This window comes from Ciconia boyciana, chromosome 3 (genome assembly GCF_034638445.1).
Source record: "Ciconia boyciana chromosome 3, ASM3463844v1, whole genome shotgun sequence".
NCBI lineage: Eukaryota > Metazoa > Chordata > Aves > Ciconiiformes > Ciconiidae > Ciconia > Ciconia boyciana.
The window spans coordinates 121,025,801-121,040,874 of NC_132936.1; the positions used below are offsets into that span (position 1 = coordinate 121,025,801).

Below are 15,074 nucleotides of genomic sequence, written 5' to 3' on the forward strand. Positions count from 1 at the left end.
TTTGAAGATCTGTTGTGGTGTGGGATAAAATAGGATGGGATAAAATGGGTTAAAATCTTGTGCTACTTCTTGGATTCTTGGATGCAGAAAGAAAAAGCAGAAAATAAAGATGAGTAGTATAAAATGAACACGGAGAGATTACAGTTTGTTTCATGATTATATATTAATCATGTATTATGTATTCATGATTCTTCAGGAGGATAGCATTTTGGTGACTCAAACACTAAGAATGCTTTAAATATCTCTGTAAGTTAGAATCAACAGCTTGCAAAACAGGTTTTTAATTTACTCAGTACTTGCTCATTTGAAAGGTAACAAAAGCTAACTGACTTACTAGCATCAAATTTATTTTTCATTTCTGTGTGCTCTCTCTTTCTTTTGTTTCCTTGTATTCATTACAAATTACTATATAAGAAAAAGAACCAGTTCACTTAACATTTAAGACAGATCTTTGAGCTGTTTCCAGTAGATTTGTTTCCTGATTCAGCTTTTATTACATGTACTGTAAAAGTATGACCATCTAATTTCATTGACGTGTTCACATGTGGTCTAGACAGCTGTTTTTCTTTGTCGCATCAGGTTGTTACACTGTTGTAATAAAAACAGATATGAAACTCTGAAAGCATGCAGCATCTCTCTGAAATTTTACTGTTTGGCTGTTCTGGGCTGTTCTCTTTCTTTGTCCTGTACTCATTTTATGCTTGCATCTAGAAAGAGGGGATTATATTGAGCTGTCAGTGAGACTCCTGAACTGTGCTACTTTGAAATTTTGTGTTTTTAAAGTCATGGGGATGCTCTGATGAAATGGGGGAGCAAAAATGGGTGTTTTTAATTCTAGCATGCGAAACTTCTTGTTTGAGAACCTTGAGTTTGCAAAAAGCTGCAGAAGGTGCTATTAAAAGATGTTATTTTTTTCATTAGTTTGTTAAACGTTGATCCCTGCTTTCTGTGAAATAAGTCTTGGTTTTTATTCAAGAAACTTCCAGACCGCAGTAATGACTGTGCTAATGATCAAATAGAATACGATCAAATAGACTATGCTAATGATCAAATAGAAATTTTACGAAGTGAATTGTTACTGATGCTGATTCTTTATTTCTGCATGCAGAGCTGCAATCATAGGCGCTTAGACTGTTAAGGAAAGGTCCAGTTCTGTTTTGCTGCTGTGTCATACTTAGAGAGTTTCAAAGGTAGACTGTGGTCTGTGCAGTGATTATTAGGTGTTACTTAAATATTACTTCACGGTTTAGGGACCAAATGAAGTGTGTATTTTGGGGGAGAGAGGGAGAGATTTTCACTCATGTTGTAAGGCTTTTGCTTGCTTATAAATGATCATCTTAAATTGTTAGGTGATTGGTTTTTATATTAGTGCATCATTACACTTCAGATATATCACACCCTATAGAGGGTGTAAGGTATCCATTATAGTAATTTGAGATGCCCTGTTCAAATTGCTGTTGATTTTGTCGTGGAGGATTAAACTACTAGAATAAGAAAGTGCGCTGCACCAAGATCAGTGTTGTCAGATCAGTTATACAAAGGTTTTGATCTAGTCTGTTATGGATGTGGCCTTACAGTGTTTTGTTCTTATTTTTAGGATTCTCCTTTTACAAATGCAGGATTGGGGTCTAACCTAAACCTTCTGGGTGAGATAGAATGTGATGCCAGTATAATGGATGGAAAGTCATTAAATTTTGGAGCAGTTGGAGCACTGAGTGGTATGTTAACTATGTATTATAAAGCTAACTACTGATTTAAGTGCAAAGATCAATTTTGTTCTTTTGGGGGGGGGGGCATTGTAAATACTGCGCTGTTTAAATAAATTCTGCCCCCTTTAAAAAAAGGGGAGGCATTCCTGCTCCCTGAAATACTGTTGTGTGTTAATTTGTTTTGTGTAAAATATTGTCTTATTAGTTCACTGATAATCCTTTGATGCAGAACAATTTTATGATACTATACAGTATTCACAAAGGCTGTGAGTTTGCTCAGATGAATTTGTAGAATGATAACTTTATAATAAAATGCAATTATTTTAAAAATATTACAAGCATTTAAATAAGGCTTTATATTTGGTTTTGTTCTCTGTCTCTTTGAAAAACTGACTGATATGTAATTCAATCATAAGGTCAATTGATATTTTGGTCTCTTGGTTAAGTTGGTCAAATTAGGATCCTAAGGGACCAAAGTTTCCTTTATAGTGTCAGAAGGCTATGCAGGGTGCTAGCCTCCAAGCTGAAGCCTCTCATATATTCTTGAGAATGGGCGCAGCTGCTCATCTGTCAAGCTGTTTTGCTTGGGACATAAAATTTCTGTATACTGGAGATTTTTTCATTATAATTTCTCTCGCATGATCAGTTACATTTGGATTTATTTTGTGTGTTACTGGTATAAGGTGAGATACATTTGCACGTTGGACTTATTTAATCTGAGAACTAACGTGCTTCTCTTTTTTTTTTTTGTCTAGTTTTGGCTTTCAGTACAAAACAAATATAGGTGTACAGTCCCAAATAGGGGTTGTTGAGGTTTTGTCATAAGTACATTGAACAGCTTTAACTGTTACTATTGAATAGCTTTTCTGACAACATTTCAGGCTTTGTTCTTTATCCTAGAATAGTTCTAAACAGTGGTAATAACTTCCTCATGTAGATATAAATCTAAAATAAATAGTAAAATTAAGTGTTTCAAGGCTTGTTTGTTACAAGATGTATCCTTCCAACCATGGGGAAGGAGGAAATGAAGGAGTGAGAGAAAGCTAAGCCTGAATCCTATAATCCCTGTTCTGGCCAGATAGATCCAAGTGAAAGCTCTTTCCATCTTGAAAAATTAATGCTCATAAAACATTTTTGGCCTGTATAATACCATAGATTTAATTTGAGATTTCTGTGGTAGGAAGTCACTCCTAATATTTCAATATGATTCTTTCCTTTAAAAAAAAAAAAAAAAAGGTGGGTGGTGTGTTGCTTAGAAGGTTTTGTCACTACTGATAGGACATGTGAAGGAAAAACTGGTAAAGTTGTTATTAAATTGAAACTTAACATAAGGTGTCTCTTAATGACTTGGCAAAGCCTTGGAAATTAAAGGAAGCTGACTTCCATTGCCAAAATGAACACTACAAAGCTATGTGGAAAAATATTTTAATGTTTTGTTCCCATTTTTTGCTAATTTTTCATTTCAGGAATCAAGAATCCAGTTTCAGTTGCAAATAGATTGTTGTGTGAAGGGCAGAAGGGAAAACTCTCTGCTGGCAGAATTCCACCTTGGTAATTGCTTTGTTCTGCTTGACTTTTCTTTGGTTTTTCGTCTCTACTGCATGCAATATTTGAAGGTTATACCTTATCCCAAGAAGGCTGGTGCTGTTTTACGTACCAGTGATAGTGTGCCTTTAAAAAGAAGATAAGCTTTGTTCTCTGATCTTGAAACATCTTGTGCACTTGATGAAGCTGTGGGTAGAATGAAGTATTGTGAATAGGTGGCAACATCATTTGGTGATAATTTCTGTCTGTGTGATTTCCAGTTATGTCATACTGAATTCTTACATTTGTTACTGTAGCATTTTGAAAAATCCCTAAATACATCAAGGTTAAAATGAAATTCTACTGCCTTTGCCTCCGTCTCCCTTTAAAAAAGCCACATAGTTTTTAACAAGTGTATAAAAGAATCCTACTTTACTGCCTGTCTTTGTGGCTTCATTTTGTAGCTATAGTGTGGAAATATGCAGTGTTTAGTAACTTCCTCTTATCTTAGCCAAAATGGGAAGTTATTTTAAAGTAGCTTTAATAGTATTTATAACAACAATGAAAACATACACTCCTTTATTGAGATGGCTGTAATAATTAGATGGAAGAGGTAACTATTAAATGCATAACAACTTTAAATATTATTACATAATTTTGGAAGGAATCCAAGAAGTGTGTCAGAATTGATTGCTCTTAAAACCATCTTATTTTCTTCAGCAGCTTAAATTGGCAAGTAGAGAACTTGAATGATTCAGACAGTAACTGACTGCTATCCTCAGTTATCATACCTGTTGCAGAAATTTGCTACCATTTGCTAACTAATGGACTACAGTATTTGCAGATGTGTTAAACCAGCATTTATGTAGTTTAAAACACACATATTTAGATTCACAAATTTTTCTTTCCTTATTATGTTATTCTGTAAAATTAGCCAAATAGTCTGTAGCTGGATGGTATAGTATTCCAATTTAAACAGTGAGGAAAAGCACTATTTCTGTGTTCTGTCATGCTGCAAAGGAAGTTCATAGATCAAAAAAAACCACCCTGACACCAAACCATCAACAAGCAGATTTTGCTTTTAAAACTCTTTTCGTTAATTAAGAAAGAAAAGAGTAACTGTGGTTAGTGAGACAACTTTTTTTTCAGAGGAGACATTTACTAAGGAATAGGAACTTGAATTTTAATTGCTGTTAGTAGCTCATTTCTTCAGATGTCAGGAGAAAGCGAGGCTTAGCTGAGTTATGTTAAAGAGAGTGTCAAATGAGGTGGGGTTTTTTGGTGTTCCAGAACTAGTACTGAAGTCAGCTACAGGAGCAAGCAGTTGTGGTTTAGTTTTGTCTGTATCATCACAGTTTTTTCTCAAATTGTTGTAAGGAATTGTTAACATGTTTGCTGTAACTTCATGACCTAGTTTATACTGCTATTATTTTTAAAATAACTGAATGGAAAAGAAATTATATCCTCTTGCCCTCAAAGGACAAGACTAAATCTTTCAAACTCTATGCAAGGTCTTGGCTAACAGATGCTTTTAAAGACAAGGGAGCTCAAACTCTCGAGGCGAGAGGTGAACTGTCTTCAGAGCCAACACATACAGTTTATTGTGCAAAAGTTGTGGACCTGAGTTACCTAATACATGTTTTCATTTCCCTTTTCTCATTGTGGATTTTGAATGTGTATTTTATTAGAGAAAATTAGTTACCCTGGGTACAATCTATACAGTGGGATATGATGGATTGTGCTTTAGACTTGCTTTGGTAGGTGCTCCTGTATGTACAGGGTATCCCAAGTTCAGGATGGTAGAGCTCATGTTCATTGTAGGTGATGACTATTGACAATTTCATGCCTTGCCTTTCTGGCAGCGTTTGGCATGACACGTTGTTGTTTTGGAACTGAAATATATTCCTACACAAGCTGGGAATATATATAGTCAAATGACAAGAGAGCAGCTGTATTTTGGCATTCCTACCAAGTGTCAGAATTTTAGTAACTGATTTTCATTTGTAAAAGTATGCAAGTTTCATCTTGTTTCTCATGGGCAAATAGTGTATTGGGAAGTCTTCCAGATACTGCTTAGCCTAAGAACCTGTCTTGTTAAAGAAACCTAGTGGTAGAGACTGTTTCTATAGCACGATCTAAGCTAGCTTAATGTTTTCTGGCCAAAGTGTTTGGCATGTGACCACACAAGAAAAATTCAGGAACTGTAAGATTAGTAAAAGCGGCATTATGGAGATTCTTGTCTATAAAAGAACACATGGAGCCAGTTAGTTTGGCCTGTTTACCCCTGTTCAGCACCCGTTTTTATAGCGACAGTTCAAAACCAATTCAAAGTGGTATGTTTCTAATTTTCAGTAGAAGAAGTTCTAATGAGTGTGAATTATTTTATTCTGAGATGGTAAGCTTATTGGGAAGGAATGATCAAGTGTCCTAACTGATGTATCCAATTTGCTGTAAATTGCTCTGTAGAGTGTGTCATTCTCGATCAATATCTTGTCATCTTGTTTAAAACACAGAATCACACTATCCAAATTAAAATTTAAAAAGTTTAAAGTAGAGAATCCCTGAATGCATGAGTGCATTTGTTGAAACTTCTAAGGTCCTTTCTGTCATATTTTATTCAGCTCGATGTTGTCAGGATTTTCTCTGCCTATGTATGCAGGAACAGAAAATACTGAACTTGTAAATGTTACGTATTATCATAGAAGATATTCCTGTTCATTGTATAACTTTACAAAAGAAAGCACTATTATAATTGCACAATTATGTATTGGATGGATCTTTGGAAGTGGTCTTTGGTCACGGAGTAATGCATTAGATGTTTTGTAGTACTAGGTTTGAAGATTTTCTATTTCTTATGCTGAAACCTTGCCCTTCCTAAGGGAAAAGGCTTATTTACATCTGCTTACTATTAAGTGTAGATACGTAAGAATTGCAGGATGGTACAAATACACCTAAATGTCTCCTTTCTTAGAACTCTTTAGTACTATTGATATCTAAGTTCATGTCTGTATCCCTTTTTCAGAATTAGTAGTAACCCATTTGGGAAAGAATCTCATCTTAGGTGTCGTGTGTGTCCCCCTTTGGATGTACAGGGATTTTTAATTGCTTCACAGTTTTACAGTACTGTAGGCAGGTTGTGTACGTTGTGTAACTTGTAGGGCAGTGTGTCGTCAAGAAAATGCCTTAGAGTGAAGACTTGCACCACCTTTTATTTCTGTTCTATATTTCTTCAGAACAATTTATTCTTTGTAACAGTGATTTCAGAGTGATTGCTGCATTTTATAATAAATGTTACAAAGTGAGTTTGTTACATTCAGGATTGCCTTGACCATCTTTAATGAACCTAACCTTCTTCTGCCACTTCTGTTTAGCTTGGTGTTGCCTGTCTCCCTACAGCCCATATTAAATAGTCCTGTTCGGAGCAAATAGCACCAGGATAACCATGTTCTTGGTGAAAATTGCCTAAAAAGACCATTTTTAGAGACCTTTACTTGCATTTTCCGTTAATATGGTCTACTTTGCCTGGAACTGGAAAGCATGTCCAAGCATTGGCTCCTTGCTGGGAGGATGTTTTCATCTTCTGTGTGTTCTGAGCCTGTAACAACTACAGAGTACTCTTCATTTGATGTATTTGCAAGAAAGATCTTTTTATCTGGTTTGTGCAGAACCAACTTTTTTTTTGGTTTTTTTTTCTCTCTTCCCCCCCCCGAAAATTGTATTTTGAATTAGCCTAAAGGCTTTTGAGACTTGGTGGAGTTTTGGCTGCTTTCTATAGCCCATTGGCTTTATTCCCTATTTTCCCTCTCCCCCAGTAAATCAAGCTCGGGGGTAGCTGTTTAGAGGTAGTTCTGTTTTTATGTCAGCTTAAAGTGTTGCCCTGTTCATTCTTGCCTGCTGCAACTTTTCTACATGGCTACATGGATGATTCTCACGACAACTAAAGCAGTTCCCTAGTGCTAGACTGCTGGTTCCCACCCTCTCACCACCCTATCATGTGTCTGGTACCACTGTGTGTGTGTGGCTGTGTGCTGAACGGGATCACAGGACTTGCTTTTTGGGATGGTGTAAAGACTGTTTAGTCTTGCTTAGATTATACATATTTGACTACCTGCAGAACTGAATTCATGCTGTATGTCCTGTAGGAGTCTCTTACCAACTAATTCTATATCAATTTATAGGACATACAGTGTAGGTAGTACAGACAACAAAGCACTGAGATCCTGATATATTTTTTTTTTTTAAACTGTTTATTTTAACTTTTCTGTGATTATGCTGTCCTTTAAAGACATCCGAATGGAAGAGTTTAAAAAAAGTGGATGATCTCTGTGGTTATGGGGCCTCAATTAGATGTCAGCAGGAGATGTCCGCTTCAATTAATCTAACCATTCTTTGAGACCAGAACTGGAAAATACTTTGTGCCCATCTTACAGGAGGGAGAGGAATCTAGGAATTAAGGACGCAAGTGCGAGCAAAGTAAAAGTCATGTTACTTAAGTTTTGAGACATTCTTGGGTGCTTTTTTTTTGCACTCTTCATGAATAATAGTGACTGTTGCTGTGTTTTTAAGTATTAAAAAAGCAATTGTGAGATTGCGTGTAAAATGCAGTGTTTCTGACTGATCTGTGCTATTCAAGTTATAAATATATATATTTATATATAAAACTCCTAATATTTGTGCTTGATACTTTCTCCACCTAGCCTTCCTTTCTGTGTAAATTGTTTTATTGAACAGGAAGTGCTTATTCACTTCCTGAGAATGTATTGTTGATAGAAAATTTTTCTTTTAAAGACCAAAACCACCTTATTTTAGTCAACGGAGAATTAGGTTTGGTCAAGGTTTGCATTTCGCTCTAATGTTAATGAAAGTGACAGGTTTTTTCTCGAGCACTAGCTTACCTAGTAGGAGATGCTTGAGTTCTCTCAAAGTACCCAGTAACTTATTCTACAGTGTCTTGCAACAGAACAATATTTATCTGGAGCCGCACTAATGATGGTAAGAAATATGCATTTAACAATTCAAATTCTTATCTAGATAAACTTTTTTTTTTGAGACTTTTGTAAGGAAAGACTGGACACACCTCTTGTATTGGTTAAGTCATAGAGAAGATAGGAAGTACCACCTCAAAATACTACATACTGAAAGCTGCAGGTGTCAGGATATAGTGCTGTCAAGAAAACTTCCAACAGCATTAATGCCAACAAATTTGTAATATCAATAACATGCTCAGAAATTGTAGTGCTGTGTGGCCCCAGGGTCGACTTTGTAGCTGAAATAGCTCCTTTAGCCTCATATTCATAAATCTGGTATTTCTGTAAAACTTTTTGAGATTGCTGTAAATCCTCAGTCTTTACTTGTGTTCATTAAGCAGCTGTTTTATTCTTATTTCAAAAGGGAGATATGAAGTTACGATTGGAAATAGTTGTCCTTTACTGTATTGCTGTTGTTAGTACTGTTGTGCAGCAGCTTTCTGAAAATGTGTGATTTCCAACTACCACGTTCCCCTTTTCAGGGAATCGGATTAATTTATTTAAGGGGAAACAGTATAGATAACTGAGGCTTCCCCCCAAAAAGTTACATGTCTATATATAATTTTTTTGCTATTGTTCATTGTCATGGTAGCGCGTACTGTCTCTATACTGCAAAATGTTCATTACTGACTAGAAAACAAATTGTCAAATTATTGGGGTTTTTTGCAAATATATTAAAAAATCAGTAGATTTGACTCATTTGCAAATACTTGATAAAACTCTGTGAGACAGACCTTTATCCTTCTAAATAAGGCTTATTTTTAGCTTGTGTTGTACTTCTCTAAGGACTTGATATTTCTGTGGCATTGGCTGACTTACTGGAAATACCTTACCATTCTCGCCTCATTCATCCCATGTTGGTGGTCTTCAGAATCTTACTAAGTTGTTATAGAGAGCAAGACTCTAGACGGCTTTGTCCTGGTTTAGCTGCAAAGAAAAGCTGGTGCTATTTGGTAATTAATTTCAAATTTAATAGCACATGTTATTATCCAATACTAAACTTCATGTCAGAGCTGCATAGTCTTTTAATGAAACTACATCAGGTTGCCAAATGTGATTATAGCTGACATTTCTGTGAAATGTAGACAGCTTACAATTTTAAAATGACCAAACCAAATAGAAAAAATAATTGCAAGAAAAGGGGGATTTGTTATATGGTTTTGTTTAAACTCCCTCTTCTGTGTCTCCTAGCTTTTTAGTTGGTGAAGGAGCTTACAGATGGGCAGTTGATCACGGGATACCAGCATGTCCTCCAGGTATCATGGCTACAAGTGAGTAAACTGGTGGTGTCAGTAGGAAGAACAGGACAGAGTAATTTTAAATGGTGCCTCATATTTTGAGGTGTACATAACTTCACTGTTCTTAACATTCAACTAGCTTATGGTATTACGGTATATAAGGATGGTTTAAGTTTACTAATTTTCTATTAAGTATCTAAGTAGAAAAAATTATGAACTATTACTTCAGCTGCATTTTAGCAACATCTAATTCAAGTGAATTTGTGATTCTAGGATTAAATCCAGTGAAGGACTTTTTTTACCAAAACGTAGGCTCTTTAACAGCTCAGTCCTGCAAGTCTGCGATTGTGATCCATTCTAAAAGCACCAACTAGCCATGTATCTAAATTCAGAAGGTGCCAGGTTGACTCTCAGATTCTGTAGTTACACCCATCTCTGAGTCTTTGACCAGAACTGTTCTGGTGTAAACAGCCTGTCAAATTCATTTGCCTTTTTTTTTAACCTAGGTAGGCTTTGCTTCATCCAATATGGTGGAATAACCCAATCCAGAAAATAGACTTGGAGTATACTGTATACTAGCAGTAGTCAGGTCTCTTACAAAACCTTTTTTTCTTAAAATAAAAGAAGTGATTATGTTATATTGATACACCATCTATAAACTAGGCTAAAAATTAGTGCACTTACCCATGGAAAGGAGGATGTGGTTCCCCTTCCTTCTCTTCTTCAGTCCCCCTCCCTTTTGGAAAGTGCCATTACTACTGGTCTGTAGTTTGCTGTAGGTGATAGCATGCCCTATGCTTCCTGTTGAAGTTATGCAGGAAAGAAATCAGAGGTCATTACCCAATGAAGAACAACACAGAAGATTACAGAATGTTTCTTTATTTTACAGTAAACAGTGTTACTGCATAAAATATATGAGTAGTCCTTAAACCAGAGATTGAAACCCAGGGCTCCCATTAAGGCTTTTATTGGGTCTAGTTCTAAAAGTAGATAAACATCCAGAAATTGCAGTTCAAAGTTGCTAATACTCAGTGCTTAAATGTAATCCCTGAAACAGTGGCACCATTTTACTTGATCATGCCAATTTTCATACATACTCATGATGCATTTCATTTTGAACAGAAAGTTTTGATTTCTAGTTCCACGTGACTGAAATTTTTGCCCTATCCATCTGCTGTCCAAGACAGCATTTGCAGAACAACTTTTGGGCTTAGTTAAGCAGAACACCTTTGTTTCTGTGACTCTAGAAAGAGTAAAAACACTTAAAGGTTTGGGGTTTTTTTTGCGTGTGGGGTTTTTTTGTGGTGGTTTGTGTTTTGTGTGGGGTTTTTTGTTTTTTTTTTTTAAGAAAGTAGTTGCTACTTATGTGTAGGAGATACTCCAGAAGGAAGGTTTCTTGAGTAATTCTGTTGGCATGCACGAAACTTTCCATTGTGTCTAGTACCAGTGTGTTTCTGTTGTGACGGAGATGATTAGATTGTAACATTAATTGCCAGATGATATCTTACTAGCTAAAATGTACCCTGGTCAGAGCAAATCTACACCTTATGGCTTAAAAATAAGGATGAACACTGCTAGTTTGGTTTACCTAACCAAGACTATGAATTTACATTGAAGGAACATGAGAAGAATAATCCCAGCCAATATATTTTCACAAACCTGCTCCAAAACACCAGTGCTTTCTTTTTGTCTCCCCAGTACATTCAGCATACTTCTATTTAGCAAAACAATTTGTGTTAAAACAATTAAAACAACACAGATTGGGAAGTTAATCCTGTTGCAAAGTCAATGCAGAAATGCCATTTGCTGTTGCAATGTCAATGAAAAAAATACTGTTATTAAAGTTGCCGACCCTCCTCCGCTCCCCACACCCCCTGCTTCCACCCAGGTTTATACATAGTGAAACACACACCTACATGATTATATGCTTGAGCCATTGCACAGGATGGACCTGCTCTAGGAATGAACTGATGCTGTGAGGCGGGCTGTGACTGTTAAGACTTGAGTGTAGACTATGTGAATGTTTTGCTGGAAGAATGATTTCAGATTAGGGTAATTGAAGGATATGTTGAAAAAATCAGTGGCAGAGATATTCTTTGTAATTCTGAGTAAATTACTTAAAACTGAATTCTTCACAGATGCTCTCTAATTCTGTTGCTTGACCTTAGCATAAAGGATGGTCTATGTTTAACTAGGTTTACAGAAAGGAGGTATTTGACTATTATAGTCTTGTGCTTCAGTTTCCTTCTCAAAAAAGATGAGATGGCAGTGTCTGCTGTTTAAGTGCTTAAATGGATACGTAGGAAAACAATACTAGCTTACATTAAGACTGCATTATTAGCCATTCTAAGAGGCATCTGGGAAAAGATTGCTTGAGCAACTTAAAATTTGCCATTTTTTCCTAAGATTTGAGTACACTTAATTTTGCAGTATAATCATTAATGGTAGTATATCTTATTTTTTTCTTTAAAAAACCAACAGAACAGCAAGAAAGAGCAAACAAAAACCTGAAAAATCAGTTCCAGAAAATGTTATGCTGATTTCCATACCAGTCCTTAGCAAAGCTAGTCTTGTAATGCGTAGACTTCTGGTCAGTGAGGCTGGAAAGTAACCATTAACACCATGTGTGACAACATGGGATTGTTATAGCTGAAAAGAAATTGGAAACTGTCTCACAGGTAACATGTAAGAAAGCCAAAATTGTTTTTTCCAGCATTACTAGGGGAGGGAAAGTTAGACATGCTTCAGAAACAACTAAAGACAATGTTGTTTCCAAGCAACAACAAAAGATCTTATTTGAAGCGAGCTATTGCATTAAATAATGTAACAAACTTAAAAAAAATGGGAGACTTTTTGATTATGCTTGCTACAATTGCTATGGTAGAGTTTGCGTGGAGAACTGGGGGTAAATTAACTTGAAATGAGGTGACTGTTGAATAGCTCTGTAAAATGAGGGGGTTGGACTAGATGACCTTTAAAGGTCTCTTCCAACCCAAACTATTCTATGATTCTATGAAGAACTGAAGTAATTGCCAAACATCAGGAAAATACGTTTAGTAACTTAATTACAAAAAACCAAACCCAACCCCCCAAAAAACCCTAATCCAAATCTTAGACACGTACTTACAATAAGTATTAGTAGGGAGAACTAGGTGCATATGTTTTGGCTTCTCTGTGCTGCACATGGAAAATATATTCTTGAAGTCGCATTATTCTGTCTTCCTTTTCCCGGACCTGAGACTGCAAGAGTAATGTTATACACACTATAAGGCTGTGGGATTATGTGGTTGGTTTTGCATGGATGGAGCTCTCCGTGTGATCAGTTACAAAGAAAGTTGCACGATCAGCTTTGTGGTCACACTCCATAATTCTCTCAGAACTATCAAAGTATGTGAGCACCAAACTGAAATGATGTTTTAAACGATGTTACTTGTTGAACTACATCAAGGTTATGTCAAGGCTCACCTGCTTTGTCTTCTTCGGTTTGCCAAGTGTGCGAGGAAATGGGATTTTTACCGTTTGTAGAAGTCTGGTGGCTTTCCAGTGTAGCAAGTGGTGGGGTGGTTTTTTTGGTTGGTTTTTTTTGGGTTGGGGTTTTTTTTGTTTTTTTTTTAAACTGAAATGTGATATGCCTGTATTGCCTACAGTCTGCAAGAAAGCTGAATTTATTAATTCCTGCCCATACTAGAGCTTAATTCCTGCCAATACTAGAGCCCTTGCTAGCTTACGCTAGAGCTTTGTTACCCTGTGCAAGAGAGACTGCTTTGAAAGTGTGATCAAAGTTTTAAGAGTGTATTTACAGTTTAGAAATGCTAATTTACTGTATCATGCAACCTCTTATAGATGTTAAAAGTATACTTTAAATAGGCAATGCAAATTTAAGGTACAGCGTCAACTGTCAGTATCTGTGCCTGCACTAGTAATAACCAAACCACTTTTATCTGAATTTTTCTGTTCAGCCTATAGTAGATGCAAAGTAATTGATTTGGCAAAGATAACGTGATGTAAGACAGCATCTTACAATTGCTTACAATGTTAAGTCTTCAAAGGGAAAGAGAAGGAAGGTAACTACTCTTGCAGCAAGCTTGTACCTCTAACAACGTGGAAGTGACCATAAGTACTTCAGTAAGTTATATTACATAAGAACAAAAGCAGCTGCAGTGGATCCACATAGCTTGATAACTGGAATCCAAGAGTAGCCACAAATGATGCTTAAGGAAGAATATAAGAACAGAGCAAATATATACTTCCCTTTCCCTACCCCATTTGCTATCCCAGACGCTACATTCCTGAGTCATGAATGGTTCCTGCATACATGGAGGTAATCGGTGGCATTTTCTGCCATGAAATTGTTTTTTCCTCTTGAGCCCATATTAATTTCTAGCATCTGCAAAAACCTTTACCGCTTAACTGTGGGTTGTGTGAAGAGCTAACTCTTGTTTGTTATTTTGAGACTTGCTGAATAACATCTGCTGTTTTATTGTCAGGTCACTACTCAGAATCCTTCTTCACTCAAGTCCTCTTATTACCTTGAATCACTTAGTGTCATCAGTAAAATCCCATCATGTTGTTGAACAGAGTAGGTGCTACTATAGGTTGATTTGGCATTCCACTTGTAACAAGATATTTATTTACTCCTACTTTGTTTTCTATTTTTTAACTGATTTTGTGTATGCAAGGATATTCCCTTTTATGGCTGCTTGGCTGCTTTAATGAGGGAGAGCCTTTTCTAAGTAAGTGTCATGCAGATTATCATACTTCTAGTGACACTGTATGTCTCCCTGTCCACCAGTATTGCCTGCCTAGCCTGCCTCTCCTCCAAACCCCCAAACCTCACCCCACTCCCTCCACTTCGCTATTCTCTCCTCCACTTCACTATTACTGCATTAAGAAAAACATTTGCCATATTGCTGGAAATGTGTTACAAGATTCAGTCAGTGGCTCAGGGCAGTGGCTTAGACCATGTTTTGTTCCTTTGTTTTTATGGTGAGAATGAAAGAGATCTGAAGAGAAACTCAAGGGTTTTGGGGATTTGATTAGGAAGCTTGGTTAATCTGAATACATATCTGGTTTTGGGAAACTAAGAGGTATCTCTCAGATAGAAGATGCTCATCTTTTAACAGTGAAAGTTGCTACCTCTGTTCCTTAATAGGCAAAGTAAATGAGCTCTGGTAAGTGCATGTGTTTCACTGGCAATAAAAAAAAAGAAAAAAAAAAAAAAAGGCCAGACATGATGTAAATCCTCCCTGGAATTGGACATAATATTGTAGGTTCACTTGCATTTCTGAAATCTGAAAACCTAAGCGCAGCCAATAGAATGGCTACAAGTTAGCCAGGAAAAAAGTTGGGCCAAAGTACCCAGAAGGTAGTCTGAATGAAAATCTTCCAGGGAGCAGGAAAGGCTGCTTGATGGAAAAAAGAGATTTCTTCCAGGAAGTAGTAAGAAAAGGTATGTCCAGCAACAGTTTACCCTGAGTTCTTGTTAGGAAGAACAGATCTATATAGTAGTGCTCTGAGAAAGATAGGCTAATTTTTTTAATATGCTTTTGATGCTGAGTGCATTTTTTTTTCCATTC

General features: G+C 36.4%; 1 protein-coding gene across 1 annotated transcript in view; it reads left to right on the top strand.

Moving 5' to 3' along the window:
- Positions 1-15,074, top strand: part of TASP1 (taspase 1) — an 89,717-nt gene that overhangs the window by 14,189 nt on the left and 60,454 nt on the right. Inside the window, 3 exon segments of the mRNA XM_072857433.1 lie at positions 1,598-1,718; positions 3,176-3,260; positions 9,452-9,531. Of these exon segments, the coding sequence (XP_072713534.1) occupies positions 1,598-1,718; positions 3,176-3,260; positions 9,452-9,531 (286 nt within the window).